At 39.6% G+C, this 25791-nt stretch overlaps 1 protein-coding gene across 4 annotated transcripts in view; it reads left to right on the plus strand.

Annotated features, from left to right (window-relative positions):
* The window catches only part of LOC132202996 (homeobox protein cut), a 44263-nt gene that overhangs the window by 6784 nt on the left and 11688 nt on the right, over window positions 1–25791 (plus strand). For all 4 annotated transcript variants that reach the window (XM_059630405.1, XM_059630431.1, XM_059630422.1 and 1 more), the window contains exon 2: window positions 12093–12302. In XM_059630405.1, the coding sequence (XP_059486388.1) occupies window positions 12093–12302 (210 nt within the window). The remainder of the gene's footprint in view (window positions 1–12092; window positions 12303–25791) is intronic.

Raw genomic sequence — 25791 nt, forward strand, 5'->3', positions numbered from 1 at the left:
TAGGCCCCCACAGACCATCGCGTTACTCCACCGGCTGTGTGTGTGTGTGAAGAGAGAGTGGTGTGTGTATAGTACACAGAGAGCGAGAGAAGCGGCGGCGGCGGAGTGTACAGTGTATGTACCTCTCTCACGCACACCACTGTTTCATGTAGGGTAGGTTGGGAATTATCTGCCGCTCGCTTTTTTCAGCCCCGTGTTTTGGCTCAGCAGGTGCGAGAACGTTCACTTTCGCTGATGGGCCGCATTGGCTCGTTATCGACTGTCAAAAGCCTCTTCAACCCACAACTTGCTCCGTCGCTCTCTCAAGTTTGTTTTCAAAAGGCTGAGGTGCAGGGGATGACGATGGGACCCTTAAACTAAAAAAATTCTGCTTTTTTTGCAATTCCCCAAAAGGCAGAAAATTCAATTAATATGTTTTATCTCAATTAATTGAAATAAAATAATGCGCCAAATTTTATATCTTTATAAATTTCACTTAAAATTTGTAGTTTATTTCTTCTGGATACTTATCGGAATTTAAAATGTAATAAAAAAAATCCTGCAGAAAAATAAAATATAACTTTATATTTATTTATTATTTTTGTAAAATTTTTATTATTTTTTTCCCGAGGGGTGGCGAACCACTTATCGGCTCATTACACGCTCCATCGACCGCGATCAATACAAACACCGCAATAATACTGTTGTCGTGCGCACACATAGGCATATTATATGCAATATTCCGTGTATAAAAAAGAGTCACCCCACGGAAAGGGGCCCGAAAAAGGGCGAGGGGTCGTTGATAGCACCCCTCGCGTCGATCGCGCCGATACGCCGATTGATCGGCCGCGGAAAAGAATGCCCGGGCGGGGCGATTTCATAAAAAATGACCACGCCTACGGTGTGATGTATGGACCAATGCTGCTGTGCAGTATAAAAGTGTACGCCCACCATCGAGAGATGATAAGATCAGAGAAGGCAACAGGTCCAGCGGCGCGAGAGGAGCACGGCGCGGCGGAGGCAATACCCCCCAACCTCTCAAGCAAGGCAGGTGAACACCAAAGTACATCACGTGTGTGTGTGTGCAGGTGGGAGTGGGTGCCTCCGCCGCGCCAGAGATCAGGAAGTGGGGCGGCCGGCCGGCCAGTGCATTAAATTATTACAATGCGATCGGCGGCAATCAAGAGAGAGGAAAAAGAAAATTACTCAATCGCTGGTGCAGCATTCGCAGATCATTTGATCATGCCTTCATTATTTTTCTTCCCTTTTATTTTTTCAAATTCGATCTTTTAAAATCAATCTACAATATAGTTATAAGAAAATTAAAAGTTTTTAATCTAACTTAATTTTATGTAATTATTAATTTTTTAAATAAAGCAATTTTTATTATAATAAATCCATTGATTTTTAATATACATATTTTAATACATTATACATATTTGGAATATTTCAATAGTTAATTGATTATTTTGAATAGTATTATATATTACATAAAACTTTTTTATTTATAAATTTGGACTGCTTCATGTGTACATAGAACCTGTAGAAATTAAAATAGGAAGGTTTTAAACAACCCTTGATGTGAAACATGAATTAATGGATTTGCAGTCACATTTAATTATTGGAACTAATTTAATAGTCAGTTCAAGGAATTAATCTGGGATCTAATTAAATTTACTCTTTTTATATAAAAAAAAATGCTGCCGTATTTTTTATAATTATTAAACCTTTATATTCCTTTTGCGTACATTTATCACTAATTCTCATAGCCTTTAAAATATTTTGGATGAAAGAGGTGTGATTTCTTTTATTTTGACCCTCTTTGCTGCAATACCCTAGGCGGCGTGGCTCCCCTACTTTTTTCATCACTCCGTGGCGCATTTATTTTTCGTATTAGAAATTCAATTCTCGCCGTGCCACACCGATCTATAATGTATAATATGCATATATGGTATGTATTATGTTCTCTCAATTCCCTCCGCGCCGTCCAAATCTCGTCGTCTCTCTCTATGCCCATCTGTCACCTGGTCGATTATTTCTGAAATAATTCACCATTTATTTCAATATAGAGGATAAAACCGGTCCTATATATTTTATTATTTCGCTCCGACCTATCAAAGTTTTCAATACAAAGAGCAGCAGCAGCCAGCCAGCATTTGTATTTTATTATTTAAGTGTGAAAGGTTTTTATTATTCTAATGCCACGGCCGAATGCTCGGCTTAAAGGGAGAAAAAAAGCGGTGGATGATCGAGAGCACGACGAATAAATTAATGGCAGCGCCAAAGACAATATAATGTGTAGTGAATTTCAAAAAATATATCAAAGGGTCTCCGCGTCAATGCCATTTGGACAAAAAAAAACGAGACCATTTCCGCCTCCTTCTCCAATTACACCTTCTTCAATTACGTGCGATTTTTTTAAGTATATAATTTTTTCCAACAAATTCGGAATAGTAATCCAAAGTTTCTTCAGATCATTGATATGGCATAATTATTTTCAGTTGGTAATTATTGAGGTTCTATTAAAATTAATAACAAATATCACATGTTCGTTTTTCTTTGGCGCGAGCCAGATGGCCGACAGTTGCTGATATTTTAGATTATCTTGCCCGCAGCATTGAATCCATCAAAGTCAAAAAGTAATCAAAAAATATTTATGTGAATATCCAAGAGACTGCTTTTTGTCAGCGTCGGGCAATAATAAATATAATAACGCGCCTTTCCTTTCTAAAACAGAAAGACCAATTTTTTACTCATTCGAAAATTAATTTAACCAACTGAATGAGGAAGCAGGTGCATCAGAACAAAATGCAAGTCCGAAACAGGTGGAGTTGTCTTTCTCTCATAACATCGGAATCTCTTAATTTTTTTCATATTCATCTCCTTCAGCATACCGAGGTGGTAAAAGGGTGTGTGAGTTTGTTTTGAATAAAAATAATAATCGATGCAGCCATAAGGCGTGGTGGAAATGTAAACTCGCGCCATTCACATATCATCGTCAGCCAGACACAATAATACACTCGCTCCTTTCAATAAATCCAAAGTCATTCTTATTTGTATATCGACGGGAATCTCCTCGTTTTTTTTTTAAATATATTTTTTTCCACTGCCTAGGCAAACATACATTTTGAGAGTATTGACAGATGCTCTTTCTCTTTCTCGATGGCTGCTTCTTCACATACAATTCCGCCAGATGACCTCCAAATTTGGGACGGAAAGTGATTCTCCCCCACACGGGGCTTATTAGACGTGTTGCTGCGCGAAAGAGACTTTTTACTCTCTCAGTTTATTATATTATATGAGTGACGCAAAAGAAGTTTGAAATCGGACACCCTCTTTTAGGAATAGACGCGGCGACGAAAAGTTTTTAGTCTCAAATTTTTATATACAACACGTACATACGCCACCAGCGAGCGTTTTGGAATTTTTTCTCGGCGCTACACGGTGACAAAATGCGTGCGTGTGTTGTTGAAGACGGGCTGACTTCTGCAACAGAAGTTGAACATGTGTGCCGGCGAGTCTAAAAAAAAATATAGCGTCTATGCCTAGGAAATAAAATAATAATCATAATAATCTCCGGGGTCTGTGCCAGAGAGTGAGAGCTGAAAAAGCCCTTCAATATTAAATTGACAGGCGTGATGGAGCTGCGGTTTCTCATGATGTAAACCAAATGTGCGCTCTTATGTATATCCAGCATTTCCAACGTGCTCGGCATTAGACTCTGTTTTTATTTCTGGCGCACAGGCCGAGCTAAAAGTCAGCCAGCCAGTCGCCAAATGCGAAACCGATCAAGAGGTCGCATCCTCCGCGCTACTTGAACTGATAATTTTTTGGTAATAAAATGTTTTAATCTTACATTTTTAATTTAGTTTTCATTAAAATTTTATGTTTTATTTTAATTAAAATTAATCATTGAATTTATTTTTGCATAAATATTAAATTGATTTTTAATAATAAATGATACAGTATTTTATTACTGTAATATTTAATTAATTTTTCAATTCAAATCTAGTTTTCTTGATTATAATATAACAACTTGTAAATATAAATGTTTTTGCATTCCCTTACTGAAGTAATTAACTTTTTTATATATTTGAACAAAAATTAGAACATTCCTCGGGATGGCATTATATTTCATGATGATTGATATATTTGAACCAACTTTAATTATAAATATTAAATTTTTCTATCAATAATTGCTGTTTCCGTTTTTGTCATAAACTTTTCTTACTCTGTAAATAGCGGCAGTGGATGTTTCCTCTTATTTCTTTGCTGTCACACTTGGAAAAGTCTATTTTGGGAAAGAATTATGAAGCCAAAGGGGTAACCGAACGCCCAGTATTTCACTGAAGTCAAATTAGACGCTTTCGGCTTGACAACAAAAGAGGCCCCCATCGGAAAAAATAACCGCGCGTGGGATTCTGTGGGCATTATTAATGAATTTAGCTCTTTGTTTGATCAAATGATCAGAGCCCCTCTGCGCATCGTCCCGGCTGTTTTCATTCCCCATAAGGATGCAGCAAGCAAATGGGCCGTAAAAATTCTCCGCGTTGGTCAAAAGCGGCGGCAACAACTCCGGTGGCTTCCGAGAAGAAAGAAAGAAAGAAAAGCATCGACCCTATTATCGAAGGCGAATGAAATTTATTATAGAAATGATGTAATGGAGCGGCGCTCTTCAAATTTTTATACCCCCTGGTAGTATAAACGCGCGGCTGATTTTTTTACTGCTACACAGAAAAAGCAGTGATATAATAATTTGATGTGATCATTTTCGCCATCGTCCCAATCTGAAAGATTTCTCATACTAGAATTATTATATTATTCCCTTTGATCTGTGCCGCAGGTCGGAAAAACTATAATCGATCAATAAAAATGTAATATTTTGCGTGAGTTGCAATATAAATTTACGCAGCTCCAATCAAGAGCGGGAGATAAGAAGGAGAAAAAAAAATAATAATAATCAGAGAAATGTTATTTAGGGCCTTTGCTCAATCTGCTCTTCGCACCGCCGCATATCTCTGGCCAATAAAAGGCAATGACTCGACTTTATCGGAATTATTTTTCACACTGCACAGAGCAATTAACGACCGCGAGCAGGTGATGAATTTTCTTCTTCTCGGTCTATTGACACATTTTCCATTAGCAACATTCAATAAGCTACTTTTCGGACGACGGTACTCGCCGCTGCTCACTGGTTCCAAGTGCAAAAAATCACGAAGAGAAGGAATAGACGTGAAAAAAATTGCGAAATCAATCCTCAGGCTGCTTATTTCTTTTTATTAATACATTTTTCTTCTATAGACATCCTTTCTCCCTGAGCAAATATACAATAATGAGAGCTGCAGTTCTTCCTTCAAGCTCTACTTGCCATTTTGCTTATTAAATCCTCATGCAGCCATGCGATACGTGTAAACCTTATCTCCTTGGCCGTCGTGTGATCAAGTTTTTCTTTCTTTTCTTTTAAATGTCGCTGCTCATACGTACAATGCGCACATGGAGGGTAATTCAAGACGCGTTTGGACGTGTGTATATTTTTTTTTTTCAAAAAATATTATTTCACACTTTATAGATTGCCCAGCGAGCCATCGCTGACGGAGGGATAAAATTCATACCTGTTTTTTTTTCTTTCTTTCTTTATGTGTGCGTCTTTCAATAAAAATAATAATATAAGCAGCCCGAGGAGGTGTTGTGTTGCGCCTCTTGCGAGCCGAGTCAGCAAAAGCTGCTGGTGCTCTTGTGGACGACGAGGAGCTGAAACTTGAACGGCCGCCGCTTCTTAGAAAAACAAACGAAAATTACAGCATCGACAGCGTTAAATTTGATATATGTGTTAACCATGAGCAGCGTTTGAAAATATTATATCTGCATGTAAAATGTGCGGATGAAATAATAAGTGATGAGCATATCGAACGTGTGAACTCTCTGGTATATGAATTTATAACCACTTGATAAGCATTCCGTGAAAAGGTTCAATTCCCTTTAACTGATCGACTCGAATTTCATAATAGTGCTGAACTAGCAAAATATGTGAGAGAACGTGTCTTTATAACAAAAAGCAAATTTAAATATCAAGTGAAATAAATTTAATTGAATCAGATTTTAAAAATAAAAAATATTGCTGAAAGTTTGGCTGAGGAAAATTCTGTCCTATACAAAAAACACTCGTCCGTCTTTGATCGGAGCTGGAAAATCATTTTCGCCTCCGTCATGTATTGTAAAATATGGCATGGAGAATGAAAAATCACGAGAGACTTCCAAAATAAATTCGATTGTGCGAGTGTCTATCTGTCAAAGAGGAAATTTCCCCCTGCCAAAAGTTGAAACGGGCAAAAACACTCGTGATAAAAATAATATAATAACAGAATACACCGAAAATCGTGAACTCTCTATTATTTTTTGAATGACATTCGAGAATCGGCGCCGAGATTCGCTTTCCTGCACGGCAGTTTGGTGTGTGTGTGTGAGCCTCTGGCGCGGCGCATATATCGGCGAATGACTTTTGACAGGCACATAACACACGGATAGGGGTATATAAAATTTATAATGCTGCATTATTACGTACGTAGAGAGAGAGACACGGAGCATCAGATACATCTCATCTCTCTATGCCTGCTGTCATTTATATTTCTCTTATCCATGACGAGAAATTTCAAGCAATATCAGCACAAAATTAGACACATTGTGTTTCTCTGCTCGACGTATTCAAATATTAGGTTTCTATACAGGCGCACTCTGTACATTTCGGGACGTGATACGAATTTAATTAGTTTTATTAGTGGCTGCTATGCACCCGCCCCGATCTGTGCAGCGCAAACTCCGATGCTGGTGAAACGCGGCGGCGGCGGATTATAAGATTGCTGACGTCATTTCTGGCATTTGGCAAAAGAAAATTGATCGTCGTGCGACTTGCTGATGACGATTTCCAGCAGCATCCATGCACGATTAGATTTCTCTGCTGGAGCTAACCGCATGGAAGGGCTTCGAATTTTTCGGCCGGGCGATCAACATTTCGTATTGACTCCCCTGCATTGGCCCCAATCGTGATTTGGATCGAATTTCTATTAATCAGATCGGATTATTGTTGAAATTGGCTGAGAATCAAATGACAATTGGCACTGATTAAAAAATCTATCATGTATATAAATTGCTTCTCAAAAGAGATAATTTAAGAACTTATACCTCTTGTTAATTTAATTTAAAATTCCTTTTTATAAATTTTTAAATTGAGCAAATTTAAGAATTAATCCATTTAAATTATCTAAAAGTGAATTGAATTTATTATTGTCGTCTAATTTATTAAAAAAAATTCTTTAAATCCCATTTAATATCCAGTGCAATATTGATTTGAGTTAATTTTGTAAAGCTTTTTACGCTTTTTACTGTACTAAATAACAATTGTTCTATTTTTTTTTATCACCGTGCGGTTTTGGAACAAAAAATTAATAAACCATCGGCTAAGTCAATTATCCGGTCGTTAGGAGAGTGGAGAAAAATGTAGCCCGGCCAGCCAAAAAGTGGCTAATAACGTGGAATTATAACCACACATTAGATTGTTCCAAGGCGGCAATTATTGTGTGCATGTGTTGAAATAATTTGGTTCGCACTCGCAGGCTTTATCATTTATTTCGTGGCGGTTGGCAAGAATTATTTAACACTTGTTGGACCCGATACGTACATCGTTGGTCGCGAATCGCGGAAGAGCTTCTCCCCCGAATTTAAAAAAGAAAAATAATTTAGAAAAAAACACACATCGCCCGCATCACACGGCAATTGAATTAAACAAAAAAGATAATTGCTCTGGGCGCGAAACACGTAATCACAATCAGTGGCGCGGCTTCTTTCTACTTAAAAACCTTTTACGGCTTGGGTGATTTGAATGCAGGGGGTCCGGCGAACTTATTGGTTAATTCTGCTTAGCGTCGGATGTGTCGCCCGGCTCACGAAACACAATTACTGCATTATCGAACGCTTGTGCACGCCGCGCTCGTTCAGCCTCAGTTAGCACTATTTTTTGATTTCCGACTGTGTTGCACACCGACGAATGTATATAATTTGCACCGTGCACACAAGCAAATGAGCGGCGATTCTCTTCTGAATAGATTATTTTATTTTTTATTTGTTCGGGCTGTTTCCTTTTCCTGTTATCATTAGATGCATTAAGCAGTCACTCGTCGCCGGCGAATAATGGGAAAAAATATGTCATCATCATCGCCCGAGTGCAAAAAGATCGAGCAGGAAAATGTTTGGTGCATGTTTGCTCTGCAGTCATCATCATTAAATCCGTGTTGCGTTCAAGCATCGCTGCCTGGCCACAATCACACTTAAACGCTCTCTGCAAAATAAATAAATAAAAAGGATTTTAGCCGTGTGAAAAATATTTATTTTTATTATCACTGGCCGACTTTCTGAACCCTGACGAGAAATGATCTTCTCAGCAGAATATTTGGACCGTGGAATCGGTGACATTTCATTTTTATAAAGATTTGAGGAAGAAGAAAAATTTATCGCAGCGAACCTAAAAGCTTTTCTCACTGCAGATCATAGCCGGGCGATAATTTTTCATATTTTTACGATATCTTTTCATTACCCGCGAGATAGCGAGAGCTGTCAAGGGGGTGGAATTAAAAATCAAAATGTATTGTGTGCCACCCCCTTTGCAGGCCCTAATGGCTTCTTTTGCAGCGCGTTTTGTTTTTGAGAGAAGACGCTTTCGCATATATAGACACCCCCTGATGATGCACGCGGCCATAAAATATTGAGTAGTATTTTTATATGCAGATGAGTTTGGAAAATAAAAGCGCACAGAGATGGGGAGAAGGTGCAATCTATACGGGGGTGGGTTGAGTTATGGCTGCCGACGATGGCTTTTGCAGCTCGTCGTGATGCTAAATTTTATTAAATTAAGGGAGAAAATGCATTTGAGGTATAAAAGGGATAAAAGGCAGGCTGGCGCCTTTAGTACGTTAAAAGAGACGTTCAAGAGACGTTAAAATAAATTAAATATATAAAAAAAATTAAGTATGAGAAAAATATAATTGAGACATTGAAAGATTTAACATGGTTGTCATTCTAAAAAAAATATATTAATGGAAAAAATATAAGGGTATCAAAACCATTAGCAGATGTTTGCACTAAATCGCTTAAAATTAATAGAGTTCAAAATCTAACTAATTATAAAGATGAACAAAGAAGTCTCTCATAAAAAAATTCAAAAGGAAATATATTATATTATGTTTTTCGCTTTTGGCTTTTTTTACCCGCATAAAAAGCCTATGAAAACGTTTTTTTAACGCATATTGTAAAGTTGGCACTTCACGCACAGGTGCTGATAAATAAATCAACCCACGAGGTTTTTTTTAACTTTTATCGCACCCATTCAATTTTATTAAAATTTTTCTCTCTCTTCATTTTTCTCGTCAAAAAAGCGGCCACAATTGCACATTCTTTGAAAAACCAGAGAGCCTATCAGCAGGCGTGCGCCAATAATCATAATACTCCAGTGAGAGAAAAAAAAGAACCCTCAGAGTCAATATGCAATAATACGCTATCTCTGACTGTGTGCGGGGGTAACATTTTTTTTTTCGGTGTAAAAAAGCCTCCCGTTCCAAAATCGCAATAATCATAATAAAGGCAGCCACAGCTCGCGTCGTCGATATTGCACATAATGGGAAAAAATACCGGAGAGAGCGGATGAATGAAAGGACCGATAATGAAGGGATAATAACGTGGATTTTTTTGTGTAATTTTTTTCTCCGATTCGTGCGCGCCCCAATTTTCGAATTTTCCGAAGCACACCTCGAGGCTACAAAGCAGTGTATTAATTATCATTATCACTGGCTAACAAGACTGCTGAGCTGAATAATGACGATGGATGAGTAGACTGGTGGATTCAATAACCGATGCCGAGTGAAAAGAAGAAGCGGCACTGCTGTATAATGATTAAATAAAACGCGCCGAATGAATCAATCCGAAGCGAAAGACGCGACGACGGCGGGAGGGAGTGAGTCTGTCTCTCTTTTAAATTAGAGGAAATCTATATACTTTGTGCAGGCACACGATCCATTCATTCCAATAAAATTACCTTTTTGTGTGTATATCGTGCGTCTCTCTGCCATATCTGATGGGGCGCCCTAATGAAAAAGCCAGGCAGCAGATATTAAAATTATTAATAAAGTCAACGGCGAGGCACAAAGAAAGAAGGGAGAGAGGCGGATTGAATAAAAAAAAAACACACACACACCGCCTACATATACGAATATACCCAATATTTGCCGGCTGAAGAGGTAATGGATGCTGCCACCGTCAGCAGAGCGAGCGATTGAATGGAATGAATCAGAATGAGTGAGAGAGTCGCGCGCGCGGAGACAGAAAATCGACTGCCGAAGAGAGATCGGGGAAAATTGGGTGACTCACGAGGAAACTCAGCCGATATTGGCTGCGTTTGATCTGCGAGGCATAAAAAATTTTAGCTTTTCTACGAAATGACGAAGAATGATCCATTCTTTTGATCAGTGTGATTCATGTACCACTTTCCTAATTAATATTTCTTTATTTTTTTCTGATTAGTTTGCAAGTATTTTTCCTGGTGGTTTGATGATGAAACTCGATTTATGAAGAAAGCAAACTCGTCCTATCTCAATTAGTAGAAGTGGTACAAAACCGAGCTTGATTTCCTGTTATTCACAATAGATAACTTTTATCAAGCGGAAACAATTAATACTCATATGATCACAAACACACAATATATATAAATGTATTTTTAGTGAAATAAAAAATATTTTGCGGTTTCCGCACGAACACTTTCTTTCTTTCTCTCTTCTGAATTTGTATTTATCTTTTCAACAAGTCGGTCATTTTTCCACGACATTGGCGCCGATGTATCCAAAGGCAGCAGCTTAGATTTCCATGTGACTGAACTTACTTTTTTCTGCGGATTCCTTTGACTTTCATCATCACAACTCATTGACACAGAAAGATGAAAAATGTTCCAAAAAGCTTTTTATCATCTCGGCAATGGCTGTGGTGCTGTCTCTCCCTTTCTGCTCGTGAACCCTTTCATCAGCGCGATTCCGATATTATTTTATTGATTGCACATCCATCCGAGTATGCAGAGAGAGAGCAAACCCTCCTTTATTATTTTTTAAACCCGGCCGTGCATGAAAAAAGCGGCACACGGCTCTTCTGCTATCGTGTATACGATTTATTAAAAAAATATTTATTTATGAAATCCATCATGAAATCAAACGAAATCACGACGACGAGAGTTGAAAGAGTAAATTACCAGCAACTCTCTCGCGGCGTTTATTCAAGCGTGGCCTCGCTCATTAATGATCAATTAAAAATTTACAATCACTGATCATGCATCTCGCAAAGCCAGCGTATGCGACCAGCTGGACGGGCGTGCGCCGCGTGTTGCATAGCCCAGCAGCCCAAGCGGGGGTACACGAGCGTGCCCTTTGATTATTATTCCGCAGCCGGCCGGCGATCAGTCATAACTTGATTATTATTTTCGCGACAATGAACCGGATGTATCAGAAGGGAGAGCTAGAAATTGTTTGCAAGCACACGCAATTCTAAACAAGCCGCCGCATTAGTGTCACCGGTGATGCTTCCAATATGGGCTGATCCGCGTCCTAAGCCGAAAAAAAATCGCTAAAACACACAGCTGGAGCCTTTGGAGCGACGCTTGGCAAACTTCAAACCAATATCTGCCATAAGCTTTGAGCACATCCATTTTTTAAATTAAAAAATTCAGTAATTTTATTTTTGTGATTCTGTTTAAATTTTTGCGACTGTCCCACTTTTCGAGAGGCTTTGGGAAATCTCAAACTCAGCGAAATCGCAAACTCTCGTGATAACAAGCAATTTACAAACTCTCTCATCGCAAAGCAAAACTAAATTTATTGCTTTTAATCCATTGCAAAGTGGAGCAGGCGCCTCTGGCTTGCCTGCTTATTGACATTTTCCGCCAAATTCCATAACAAAGCCTCTCTATTTTACATCACGCGGCGGGGAGGGGACGCTGCTTTCATCAAATCCATTAGTCCCTACCTGCAGCACTTGATCCGTTTTGCAAATTATTTTTCAACACATTCGTCGTTTGACTGTTGCAGAGAGCGACGCTCGCCGAAAAGGAAGTTTCCGCCCTGAAGGAGCAGTTGGCCGGCCAGGGTGACAACAACAACAAGACCTCGTCGGCACACGCGTCGTCCAGCATGCCCGCCAAGCAGGCGAGCAGCGAGGCCTCCGAGAACAACCCCGGCCAGGGGGAGTCCGGGGCCCGACCGGGCTTCGAACAGGAAATTGCAGCCAAAGAAAAAGAGGTGAGTCAAAATGTGAAAAATTTTAATCAAAAGCGGATGAAATATTGCAAGATCAATTAAAAGAAGAAGAAAACTACTAAGGAAAATTAAAAATAAATTACATGGAATAATCGTACAATAAAAAAAATTGTTAATTTTTATTCTATTTATCTAATTAAATTTGCATGTAATTTTCTGGCGCTCAAGTTCTAACGAAAGGAGAGATTATTTGACAAAGATCTATGAAAAATCGTCCTTCTATGAATTAGTTGCACTTAAGCTCCTTTTATTGTCTATATATTTATTATTGGCTCCTTACATAGAAAAAGGCAAAAAAGTGATTTTTTTTCATTTCGTTTTTTTCTCTGCCAAAATAATTTTCCAAACAGGGTGAGTTGTGTGTTTGAGTTTGTTGGTACATCCACACACATAACAGCAATCAGTGGCGCGTTTGTCATGCAAATGTGCGCGCCGAATAAAAGAGAACCGGGGAGAAAAAGCACGAGCGAAAACGCGAGAAAAGCAGCGGAGCACACACGCGGGATGGATGGATGGGAAGTGGCTCGAGTGAATTCCAATATACATGTTGATTTACAAGCATCGATTCAGTCAACAACGCCACAAACCCTCGCCTGGCACTTTTATCGCCTTTATTCGCGCTGCCGTTAATTGCATTAATTTTCGGTTTTGTTTCTTTCTTTCGCTCCCTCTCGTTTTATTTTTATTTTTTTTTTCACACAGCGAACGGCGCCGATTGATTTATTTATTCTCGAGTTGCGGATAATTTAAAGCGGCGTTGGCAACCCACTTCAAAGGCATTCCGCTTAAGATGACGATCATCTCGGCTACTTTAATTGTCATTTTTTTCGCACGCTCTGCCGGTTTTATGATCTCTCTAGATTTTATTTATTTTTAAATCAAATACGCAGCCAACTCTTCCTGAATTGAAATTGGCAATTATAACTTTCTCTGAATTAGATTACGTCTTATCTGCTCTCGGAATGCAAACAAACCGTTCTCGAAATTTAGAAATTCTGTTATCTGCGATCCATCTTTTATTCTTTTCCTACTTGGAAACAATATAAATCAACGGCGTGTTTTGTCTGTGAGAAAGCGGGGCCACACGGCAGTCATATCAGCAAAAGTGGTGTGCTCATCACAACATTATACTTATTTTTCTCATTCCATATCAATTTCGATGACGCTGCGATTGTGTCAATTAATTGGCGTATCTCTCTTTGAAGAGAGAGAACTTTATGCAAACGCAGCGGTGACACAGATTAAAAGTAGGAAACAAAACGAATAAATGTTTGCACATTTTTCGGCTGCACCAACAAGGCCGTGATTTATTCGCTTTGAGAGAGTGCAAAATCGTGTCACTCAAACGGCAAATAATAAAACCGTACGCGCCACGGATAATTTCATTTTCTCCCCCTGCGCTGCCAAACGAATGTATTGATGGCCGAGAGCTGATGGAAAAATTGATGCGCGACCACCCGGCCTCTGTCTGATCCATTAAAAGGATTATCGTGTGCAAATATTTATCCAGTACTCAAATTGAGGCCAAAAAGTATGATATTTTTTTATTAATTTGCGGCTTTGTCTGCACAATATTGCTTAGCAAAGGGTTAGAATAAGCTTGAAAAGAAATAATTACAATCAATTATTGTCGAGTTAAAAGTAAATTTTTAAAAATTTTGATTTATAATTCACTTTAAACCAAAACTATTGAATTTTGGAATGAAATAATAACGGATGAATTTGACAGATTTTGGCGGATTTTCAATAAATTTCCTATTCATAAATTCTGTCTCTGGCCTCGACAGTCTTCATAATGAAGCTGTGTGATCTTTAAAGAGGCGTCCTCTCTCATGTATGTGTAACAGACCCGATACTCATCAATTCCGGGCATGCACCCTATCGCCGCTCTCTGCTCTGGCTGGCTCTCTATCGAAATTGCTATTCCGAACGGGCGCTCTCACGACTTAATTTCAGCCATCGGCCGTAAATCCGAAAAATTTCCAATCAAGATAAGAGCTGCCGGCGAATCTCTCTCTCTCACCTCTCTCCCAATTAATGCAAATCACGATCGGCTAATTAATAATTCATAATAATGTATATCCAGGCGCCCCTTCTCTACAATCGGCGAGAGCAGCGCCCGCCGAATTCAATTTTCCGCCTGGAAAAATCTCCTCCTCCTCCTGCTGCCGGCTAATCTCTTCATCTCGAATTTGTAAATGCAGTGCAAAAGGGTTCGAACGACGGACCATGCAGACCTCTCTGCTCTGGCCGTTTGCTTTTACACTCATTTATTCTCGGCCGGCTCTTACATGACACGTCCCCTCATCACGCACGTTCTCTGTACCTTTCTCTCTCTCTCTCTCTCCCCGCCGTTATACATCAGCATAAGGACTAATAACATCCCGTTCTTATCGATCTCCCTTCTGATATGCCCATTCGGGGAGATCAGTGGCGAAAACCCATCCGATATAGTCCTTGTCTCTCTCTGGCCGTGCGTGCTCGCAGCTCGAGTTTCGACTAATGTGCCCCTACACAGGCTGCTTTGTGCCTCAAAAGAACCATTATTATACATACCGACGTTGGCGGTGCAGGTGTAAACGGCCGGGCCTATACATGGAGAGCTGACCGGCCGCCACCTGCGAGATTGCCACTCACTGCAGCGCCCCTCGTGCTAATTAATTTGGATCATGACGCCGGAGAAAATGCTGATTACGTGCCAAATTGAGTAATGATTAAAATTTGTTGGAAATTCATTAAAAAAAATCAAAGGAGGACAAATTGCTTAATTTAGGACGGCCCAATAAACGGATTTAAGTAATGAGAATAATAAAAATCTACCTGATTCGGTAGTTGTTTTATATTTCTGGGAAAATTCGCTCCATCGCTTGATTTTCGTTTAATAAATTTTTAATAACAGCCGAGATAAAATTCATTTTCATGAATTCGTGCGCACTTTTTCTCATCGCCGCAATAAACATGTTGGCACTAATTAGGAAATTGAAAAATTAAGGCCCGCTCATATCTATTCACAGCCATAAAGGCCGTCGTCGATACGATATATTTGGCGTGCTTGGCGTGGCGCATTAAAAAGCCATATAATTTAATATGCGCCTCCCTGCTCGAGTTGGATTTCTTCGAAAAATATTGAATAGACCGTCGTTGCTTTTTATAATAATTTCATGTTTGTTTTATTGATTGGGGCCGACCGGGTTGTTGCTGCGGCGGGAAAAAATCATCAACTCGTGAGGGGCAATAACTATTTTTATATTTTTTATTGGGCTATGAACGAGAGAGAGAAACAAACAATAATAATAACACCCACCACCAGCTGATAATTTGATAATTTCTTCTCCACGCGAGCACATGGAATAAAAACTTTGTAGCGTTGCTTCGAATCCGATGAGGAGAAAAACTGCAAGAAGAGTGCGTGAAGAAGTGAAATACTAATAATTGCATGCGTGTAAGTCTAAGTGAGTGAACCGAGTGAAAGAGTGCTCGCGTATTAATTGCGCGTCAGGCTATAATTATTCCGAGAAAAACAATATCAGCGCGTTAGCAGGCGATCAAGTGATGCCTGCTGCATTTTGCTCAACCTGACACGCCAGCAAACGGTGCACTATTTCACGCACAACGAGAGCAGAGCGGTGCTTGTTTTGCAACACGTTACACTTTTCATATATACTTTTACGTCAAAGATATTTGCAATTGATTAATTTCATATAAAATGTTTTAAAAAATTGCCAAATTCTGGCCGTTTCGTCCAACAATTCATTTCTTTTCAAAGAAATTCTTTTCAACGTGTCAATATAAACATTGTGAAATATCATTTCGGACAAACTAACAACAATGATAATTTAATAAAATATAATTATTAATTACGTAACTGCTGATTTATGAAGGTTTTTATGAATCAATTTTTTTATTCCTGCAATTTAATAATTTGAATCAAAATTGTTAAAAAAAAAATGCCATAAATCATTATAAATGATTTATGGAATATTTTGCCGATTGAAGCATATCGATTTTATTCCTTCTGGAAACTTTCCCATTAAAGTTGTTCAGCACATCTGCAACTCTGCCGCGCCCGTCAAACTTCCGATATACAGCCCCGCTGATTGCTTTGATCAAATTCGCAAACCCAATCGGCCGAAGCGCCGATAATCTCGCCCCCGGCTCGCCGCAACGCTTCCACAGTGCACACTTGACATGTCCCCTTCGGGCCGGTACGTGCTTGGTGAAATTCAGCGCATTACCAGCGCCCGTATTGCATCGCGCGTTCTCGCACTAGAGCAGTCGAAATTGTCATCAGATATTAGACACAGAGACGGATGGATAGTGTTTCAATTTCCATGGCTTCCCCCTGCGGACTGATCTGCTAGCTGCGGCCGGCACCAATCAAATTCAATTGATCAATCCAATTACACTTGGTACCAATCAATCCTCCAATTAAGGCCGCTCACTCGACACTAAAATGCATGTTATCGAAATGCGATCAATCAATCAATCCATCTATCAAACGTATCGTAATTCTATTATTAATATATTTTCGTCCTAGACCAAATTTATGTATATGTGCATTAATTGCTGCACGAGTGCCGCAGTCAATATCAATTAAGGACGCAATTATGATGCAGAGCAAACACATAGCACTGGGGATGATATTAGTACATTGTTTGCGGGAAATTAATCCAGTGCATGTAGAAGGATTATGTATACATAACGCTGTGCACGCTTGAGACGCGAATTGCTTGCTCAATTTTGCCACCATCGAAATTCGTAAAAATTTATATACAACTCGTGCTGCGAGGTTTGTTAATAATTACGTGATACCTGCATTAATTTTCGATATCTCACTTATCTCTCCTGTACAACGACCCGCATACCAAAGTAAGAAATACGCAAGCATTATTATTTGATCGCCTGGCGATGGGGTTCGTCAGCATGCGGGCGGCAAAGTGCAATTCAAGGAGATGCCGACGGGGAGCCGCAATTCCGATGCACGAAATTATAGTGAAATCAAATTTAATAATAAAATGTTGCTTTTTGAAATAAATAAGGAAACAAATTATAAATTTTCACTTCTAAACGTTTCTTTTTGTCTGGATTTTAAAACTATTTAGCCTACAATGTAGATTATTTTATACACCGAGTGTGGTTTTTTTTATATTGATTAAGAGGTTTTAAGTTTGTTAATCAATTAAATAAACCCAGGAGATTAGAGTAATCAGAATTTGCGGTAAATATTCGTTTCCTCGGTTGATATCAGAGGTTTCCTGGAGATTAGAGTAATCAGAATATGCGTTAAATATTCGTTTCCTCGGTTTATATCAGAGGTTTATCTCAAAAATAGCGGAAAAATTAAACACTAATCGGCGTCTAATAGGCCGATTAACCAGGCAAATTATCGCGCCGCGGCCAAAGTTTGTAACTTTGGGAAACACGCACGCACGAAAATGCACGCATCCGTTCGACGGTGCGGTCAACGTGTTTGCTTCTTTGGTGCGGCGCAGAGGGAGGAACGGGGGTGGGTCGGAGCGTCACGGTGCTCTCGCCCTGCTCCGGCCATACTTGCCCATATTCAACAGTTAGAAAGTAGCGCGGAACGTGATTGTTTCCCAACGTGCTATTTTTGCACCCTCGCGATCGAAAGGGAGCCTCATGATTGTTTTCCAGTTGATAACGAGACTCATCGTCACAATGGGAAATGGGCAGGCGGTCGTAAATTATTGCAGTTATCAATGGCGCGTCTAATATTTTAAATAAAAACCTTTCATACCCGAATGTATAAAAAGCGGCGTGTCGCTCGGCGGTCGTAAATTAACGCGCCCGGAGATAACGGCGGCGACCGCGGCATTAATTCACAAGAATAAGATTTATAGATCGATCCGTCGGCCGTGTTCCAGCATGAATATACTCCGCGTACTTATATTCATATACATTCACCTGTCTGCTCCTGCGGAATTGAGGCGTCATTTTTATGCAGCACAAAGCGCGCTCGTGTTGAGATTAAATGGCGCGAAACACCCCGGCTTGATTTATTCGACGATTGATATTGGAGTTATTTATTCAGCTCCGGAATCCGGGCAGGTGTTAAGAGAAGAAAGATATTTTCAATAAACTTGATTAAAAAAATACAAAATTTGGCTTAAAAACTTGAGCAAGTAAAATTATAACTATTTTATATTTAATTTATAAATTAGATTTAAAATATATTAAATTTTTAATATTACTAAATTTATACTGATTTTATTATTATTTATAAAATTATTATTATTAAATTTTTAACATTTATCATTATAACACATAATATTTTTCTTCAATTTTACAATAAAAACATGCATAAAAAAGTATTTTATAAGTATACATGTCATTCAATCACATTCAGTGCAAGCTTTATGTATGGACACTTAGGACATCATCCTGTTTGCTTTCGTTGCACAAGGTTCTATCTTGAAATTAATTTAAATTTTAAAAATCAAATTTGAACTTTATCAAATAATTTATATATTCACTCGCAATCAGTACGATTTTTCGTAACACAACAAACCGCGCGTAAATACTGCAAATCTCATCAAAACGGCATTCGCAGGCGGCACAACTCGCATTTCCCAAAGGATTCCCAGAAAAGCTCGAACCTGCAGCGACGGCAAAGTTCAAAGTTTGCCCTTCGCGATCGCCACCGTCGTCGTTCGACCGATGATCTCTCGAAACGCGCACATATGCTAATAACTGAATTTTCCTTTTTTCCACTGATGTGAGAGAAAGAGCAGAACGAACCCCTTTCGGCCGGGACGATCATCTCATGCATAATACGCACTCTCTCGTGGACCCTTTTCGCTCCCCTGCCTTTGACTAACTTTTTTATCCGCACTCGCATATACACACAACTCTTTGATATGACCATTACAAACCCCTTTTTCTCACTGCCGGCCTCGCCACCGCCGCTTTCTCTCTCTCTCTCGCTCAGATATACATATACGAATGTGAGAGACTGGGGATGGCGTTGCTCGGGCGATGGAGGATATGTATTAGTATTAGTTAGTTGAAGGCTTCAAACCAGCCACCTCCACCGCCTCCCTTAATCAATACAGACGGTGGACTCTCCATACGAATTTGTGTGTGTGAGCGCGCTGCAGATCTGCCACGCCGCTGTCTAATTGTCAGAAGCAAGAGTGCTTTGTGTATGGAAAGAGAGAATTTATACATAGGGGGTGTATCGGCCGGTGGAAGGGGCTGTGAGGGGAGCGAAGAACAAAACCAGAGTATGAATAATTTGAAAGGTGGTGCCCAATTAATGCTAATTAATAATCCAGGCGGACGCCATTCTCAGCTGAGGCCTCCAAATTGGAAGCCAAGTTTGCCGATAACTTATTATACCGGCGGCACAGCAGCAGGGTGCGGCGGCGGCCAACCAACCACCCTCCGCCGAGATTGGGACTTTTTATATGTACCAAAAGGGATTAAGGAGGAAACGCTTGACATCTTACCCAAACAGCAGATTCGCATTTCCTCCGTTTGCATTTCAAATAAAAAAATCCACTAAAATTCTCTCCGGATTATAATCATGAACATAATTATACTTGTATGCTCTGCTTGCATAGTTTCATTCCGGAGCAAGTCTGATATTATTGATTGACGCGTTCCTCGGGTTCCATTCCCGGCGCATATTTAAATTGGCTTTGTATCGAGGGAGATTTCGAGATGCTGGCTGGCTCCGCTTTGGTGGTTTATCGGCAGCCCCCCGACCGCCTCCACACACATTTCTCCGAGGGCCGCTTGCTCTCATCTGGCGAGAGGGCGAACGAGAGAGAGAGAGGAGTGTGTATAAGACTTAATCACACTGCCTGTGCGATGATGAATAATATGCTGGAAGCTGACCGATAAATCAATAAATTACATGTATAGGCAACGGGTATGCAGAGATGCCTTGCCGCACATATACATATTTATTGTTTCTCTTGCCAGAGCAAACAAACTGAAAAACAACTCTCTGTGCAATAATATTGCCCTGATGAAAAGTTGGCATTTATATTTCGTAACGGAGAAAACTTTCCAAAATTTATCATATACCAATTCTAGTGTGTCTAATTGCAGCTGACGTGTTTCCTCTCTCACTATTTATCTCTTATCTTATAACATGAGATGTGTACAATATATCGGCGTCTTTCAACGTGTTCTGTTTGAGTTTCGGCGCGTGCGAAATCAGTGACACCGAAAAGAATTCTCTCTAATTGCTTGCGCACACATATTATTTGACAATATAATTTTTTCCGCTCTCTTGTGATAACACACGAAAGGAGTCTCTTTGGAGAGGAGGTCGCTCTCGCCTTAATTGGGATTGGATGACAATAATCAAGAGAGGCAAGGTGAGCCAGGCAGTTGATTTTTATGAAATTTAATAACTCTCGTCGTTATTGCGATGGTCCCTTGCTTAACGGCCGGCATTAAATTAAACGAGCCGCACGCTGGCCGGCCATTGCGGATTTCTCAATTTTCTCCTGGGAAGAGACTGTCTGTATTTATCGCACAAATTAAGAGTTATTATTTTTATTAAAAATCGTGTCGCCTGCCCTTTTTGAGACTAATGAATATCTTTTTTTTTTGTCCACGGAGGTCACCTGAAACAAAATTTCCGCTGACGAACTATTCGAAAGCGCGTGTGGCAATTAGTCAGATTGTCGGTGCGGCACTCGCATTGGTGGCCACGTTTTCATTCTGAATACCAGCACCTGGAAAATTCATTGTTTTGTAAATTTCCTCGGACACTTCCTGCTGATTAGAAAAAAGAAACGACGAAGAGGACACGTCATTCTGTCGCGTTGTTCAAATTCAAGAGAGCGCCATTAAATTGAGGAAAAAACACACCGACCACTTAACTTTTCAACTGATAAATAGGGTAATTTTCAAAGTTATCAAAAAGAAAATGACACAAAAAACTTTTTTACTCACGCTAAAAAAGGAAGTTCCTAATTATTAGACTCATTCACCTTTTTTTCCTTGTTTGAAGAAAAACAACATAATTTTCATTGAAAAGTAAAACTTTTTAAATTCTATTAAAAATCTAAGCCAGTTCATTTTTTTTCTTTTTCATTAAACACGGTTCAGATAGAACAGAAAAATCCATGGTCAATCACTTTTTTTTTAAATCCACACGTCATTAGCCCTTCTTGATATTGATTAATTATAGATTGAAAATCGGAGGCAGCCGCGCATTTTTTGCGCATGACTAATATAATTAGCGCGCTACACGTTTTCCCTCTTTTCGTTCGCTGCTCTGGTCAGTCAGTCAGCGCCAGAACCCCGCCGCTATATATAAGATTAGCAAAGGGGCCTCACTCGCACGCTGTTTGATAGCGGGTGGCGGTGGGTGGGTGTTAAAAAAGGGTTAGGGGCGAAACGCCGCCGCCGCCGGGGACCGAGAGGGTGGTTGATCGATTCCTTTGGTTTTAAGGGTTTTTCACGCAATCAATATTGGGCAGGCGTTTCGCATCAATCATCTCTCTATACCACGGCACAGAGAGAGAGCAAGGGTAGCTATAAAGCTCTCTCGTGTTCATTAGCCATGTATGCAAAGGAGCTGCCCGCGCTCTTGGATGTATAATAATTAATACAAACACACACGTACGGCAGCTGTCCGTCCAGCAGCGTGGAAATTTTAAAATATCACTTGATGTCTCTTTTGACGAAAATTTATATTTTCAGCCTTCGATTGGAGATAAAATTTCGTTTTGAAAATGCCAGATTGCTGCGTATATATTTGTGTATGTGTGGGAAATCAGCAGGAAAGAAAGCTGGGGGAGGCCGTTGCTGCGTTCATTACCGTGATCAATAGGCATGTTAATTTATGCACGAGATAAATATCAATAGGCGAATAGGGGAACAAACCGAACGGCTGCCATCATTTTTATAATTAATGAATTTTTGTAATGCAATGGGCTGCACACTAATTAACGAACGCGCGCACCATGATTGATAATTCCAACTGATAAAATGATAATTATTGCCGGCGTGCATGCATGTCGTGAACTGTATTGATAGATACAGGAACAGTGGGTACAATATTGAAGGGATCGATGTTAGAATATACGGCAATAAAAAAAAAACGTGTACCACCCCTTTGAAAATTTTATGTATCGATTCGCTAATGGATTTCCTTGTGTTCTTGGTGCGCCCCCGTTTGGTTTAAAGTGAACGAGAGTGAAGCGATTAAATCTTGCTTTTAATTTTGGTGAAATGAAAGCAAGTTCAGCTTGCACAGTTGGACATTTTTTTGAATAGGAAAAAGGGGTGCAGAGGTTCGATTAAAGTAATTGGTCTCGTTTGAAAGTGCACACACCAGTTTGAACTCATTTAGATGCAAAGATATTGGCTCTGAATGAGCTTTCATAAAAAAATCTTACTTCGTACTTTAACTTCAAAGTTGAAAAATATTTCAAATGTTTTTTTTTTTTAATAAAAGTTAAAACTTGTTCAACTAAGGATTAAATTAAAATATTTAATTAATAGGGATTTATATAAATAAACTTCACCTTTCAACTTTATGAACGGAACTCCTTCTTATGCGTATTTAAATAACTCAGCAGCAGTATATTCATCTCTGTCATATAAACTCCTCGCCCGCATGCACCAATGAAAACATACTTTATTGACATCGCAAGCCTTTGATTAGTTTCTCAAAATTAGCCTCCCCGAGGAGGCGAGCCGGCTGCTATACTACCGGAGAGTAATTAGAGTCGTAAAATATCGAATCAATACGGCACGCGGCGCAGTTTTAACTGACTAACTAAAACTCTGCCGATCTCTCTCTATATTATTAAGCCGGTGTTACGCGAGAGAATACGGCGTCGATATACAACACACACATTCGAGGCACTAAATCATTTCGGAGCGAGGGCGGGCGCGGTATGAAAATTTTATTATTGAAACTTTATCCGCGTTAATTGAATTAGATCCGGAGCCGCCGTCGTTTTTAATGCAGAATAATGATCCTTCGAACACTTTTCCGATACCTAAAATACACACCCCTTTCGCCAACCCTCGTTTGCTCCTCGGAGAGGGCCAGAAAATATCTTTCGCGGATGTAATTAAAAAAATTCTGGTCTTCTTTGATGCACACAACAGGTGCGGACCCACGGCTATCGTGCCATTCGAGTGAAATAAATAAATTCCGAACCGTGGCATGCAATCCTCTCCGGCTGGAGAGCAATAAAAGCCGCGGCTGCTGCAGATCCGTTAGTTAATCGCAGATTTCGATCGGAGCTGCACAGATGAAATTATTATTTTCAGATAGACCCGTGGCGAAATCGCCCCGAAAAATCGGTATTGCATGCAAGCGTATACAGTGTTCTTTAGAAATGCACGCGGGCGTCGTCGTGCTCTACTAATTCCGGCCCAATACCTACGTATCTCAATGCGTGTATACATTACACATTGTATCCCTTCTTGTCTCCCAACTTTGTGTTCCTAAAGAGAGACGATCGGCTTGGGTGTGCGTGCTGCAAATTCCCACTTGTCACTCGCTAATTGTCTCTTTTGAGAGCGCCACACACATATATACACTGCAACCCGCCACACTCTCTGACGAGACAGATTCTTTCGATTGTGCCGCAAAATTAATTAATCGGATTCGGGGAAGCTGATCAAAAGCTTGAAAGCTGGGTTTGGCAGAGTAAACAAGCTTTTGTGAGCTGCTTTTCACACTTTTCTTGGTTTGAGGAGTAAATAAATCAATTTAATTATTGTTAAAGGAAAATTTTTTTAATATTTTGATTAGTTAAATAAATAAAACTAACTTATTTAAACTCAATCTGATAATTTGTTTACCTCTGCTTTTTTAAAATGATGCAAATTCAACTTCCTCTCACAGCGAATTGCCACCCAATAAAGGTCATTAAGGCGTCCGAGGTCTGCTCTGATTCGCTTTCTAGATGTCCAAATTACCGTTTGGCAGCCATTGTTTATATTCTATTGCCCAATAATTTGATAGGAAGAGGGCATTTATTAGAGAAAAAAGAAACGCTGGCCTCGGGAGAGATAGATAGATAGAATTAGGCTGTCACGTCAGAATTAAGAGAGAAAGAAACCTTTTGGGTTCACTGCTTTCCAGGATAAAATAATAATGATGATGATAATACGCGCGCTGGCTGCTTGGTTGGTCCGCCATGCATGATAGACACACAAATGACATGCATTTTATCATTATTGCATTAACAATAATTCGGCGCCGGGCCGGAAGCAATTCTTCACCAAATTCACATTCAGCAGAGCGCCCCGCTACTGAAGCTTTTTTTCCCCGACAAAACGAGCGCAGGTTGCTTTTTATTATTTCTGATTGTTATTGAATTCATTTCGGCAGCGTGTTCTGCGACGTCATCCTTCTCCTTCACAAAAGCCGAATAATTATATCAAGAGCACGTGCATGCATATACGTATGCCGGCTGTTCCTCTTTTCGCCAATATAATATACTAACCTATATAAAAAATCTATCGATGCATGTTCTTTATTTTTTATTCTGTATACACACCTCATCAATCGAACGGAAACGGTAATGCGTGAAAGCACCGCCGCCGTCGAAGTACTATTATTAACGGACGAATTGTGTCGAAGGAGTTTGAGCGGTGTGTAATTTGGACCCTGAAGAATCGCCGTGCATGCATAATTACGAGGGTTAATGAGTTGGAAACAATGTGAGGATAAAAATTGGCCGTTGTTGTTCGCTCCAAGGAGTGTTAGTGTGTTGCGATGTTACTTCCCTCTCGAAAACAACGATGCTGAATTTGGAAACATTCTCTGATCGGAAGGAAGTTGATAGTTTTTACCTGAAGATTGTATGAATAATTTTAGAAAAAATTAACTCGTTTTATTTGCAATAAGAATACACAAATAAAAATTGCATTATTTTAATTTAAAAAAAAAGAATATACAGGATTAGAAATGAACTGAAAAAATATTTAAATGTAATTGTTTTTTTTTTCTACCAAAATATTAAATAATTTTTTTGTCAATAGTTGAATTTAAATAGAAGAAATTTCCCTTTCCCATTAACGAATTTTCTTAATTACGGTTGAGCGAGCAACAATTAAATAATCGAGGTCTTTCATTCTCTTTTTGAGCTCAAACGAAAAATTCCCAGCGGCAGCCTGTCGAAATGGCCCTTCAAAATAATCGTCCATCCATCCATTGAGCCGCATGAGAGAGAGGGCTGGTTTCGCTCTTTTCAATTCATTTGCACCTGAACGCAATAAACAATCGGTGCTGCTGCTGGAAACAAAAAACACACAGACACTCGAGAGAGAGCGTCGTTCGTTGGCGATCAATCTGCTCTCTCGCCGCGTCTCGCCCCGCGCGATATACATATTCCCATCTTATATCACCCTTGAATGCATTTATTTTCCATTGTTGTCGAAGCCCTTTCCTATAATAGAAGGAGAGAGGGAGTGTTGGTTGGTATTGAATGCGCGCCGCCGAAGAAAAGCAGCAGCAGCAGCA

Source organism: Neocloeon triangulifer, unplaced genomic scaffold, assembly GCF_031216515.1.
Source record: "Neocloeon triangulifer isolate White Clay Creek 2 clone unplaced genomic scaffold, ASM3121651v1 ptg000002l, whole genome shotgun sequence".
Classification (NCBI taxonomy): Eukaryota; Metazoa; Arthropoda; class Insecta; order Ephemeroptera; family Baetidae; genus Neocloeon; species Neocloeon triangulifer.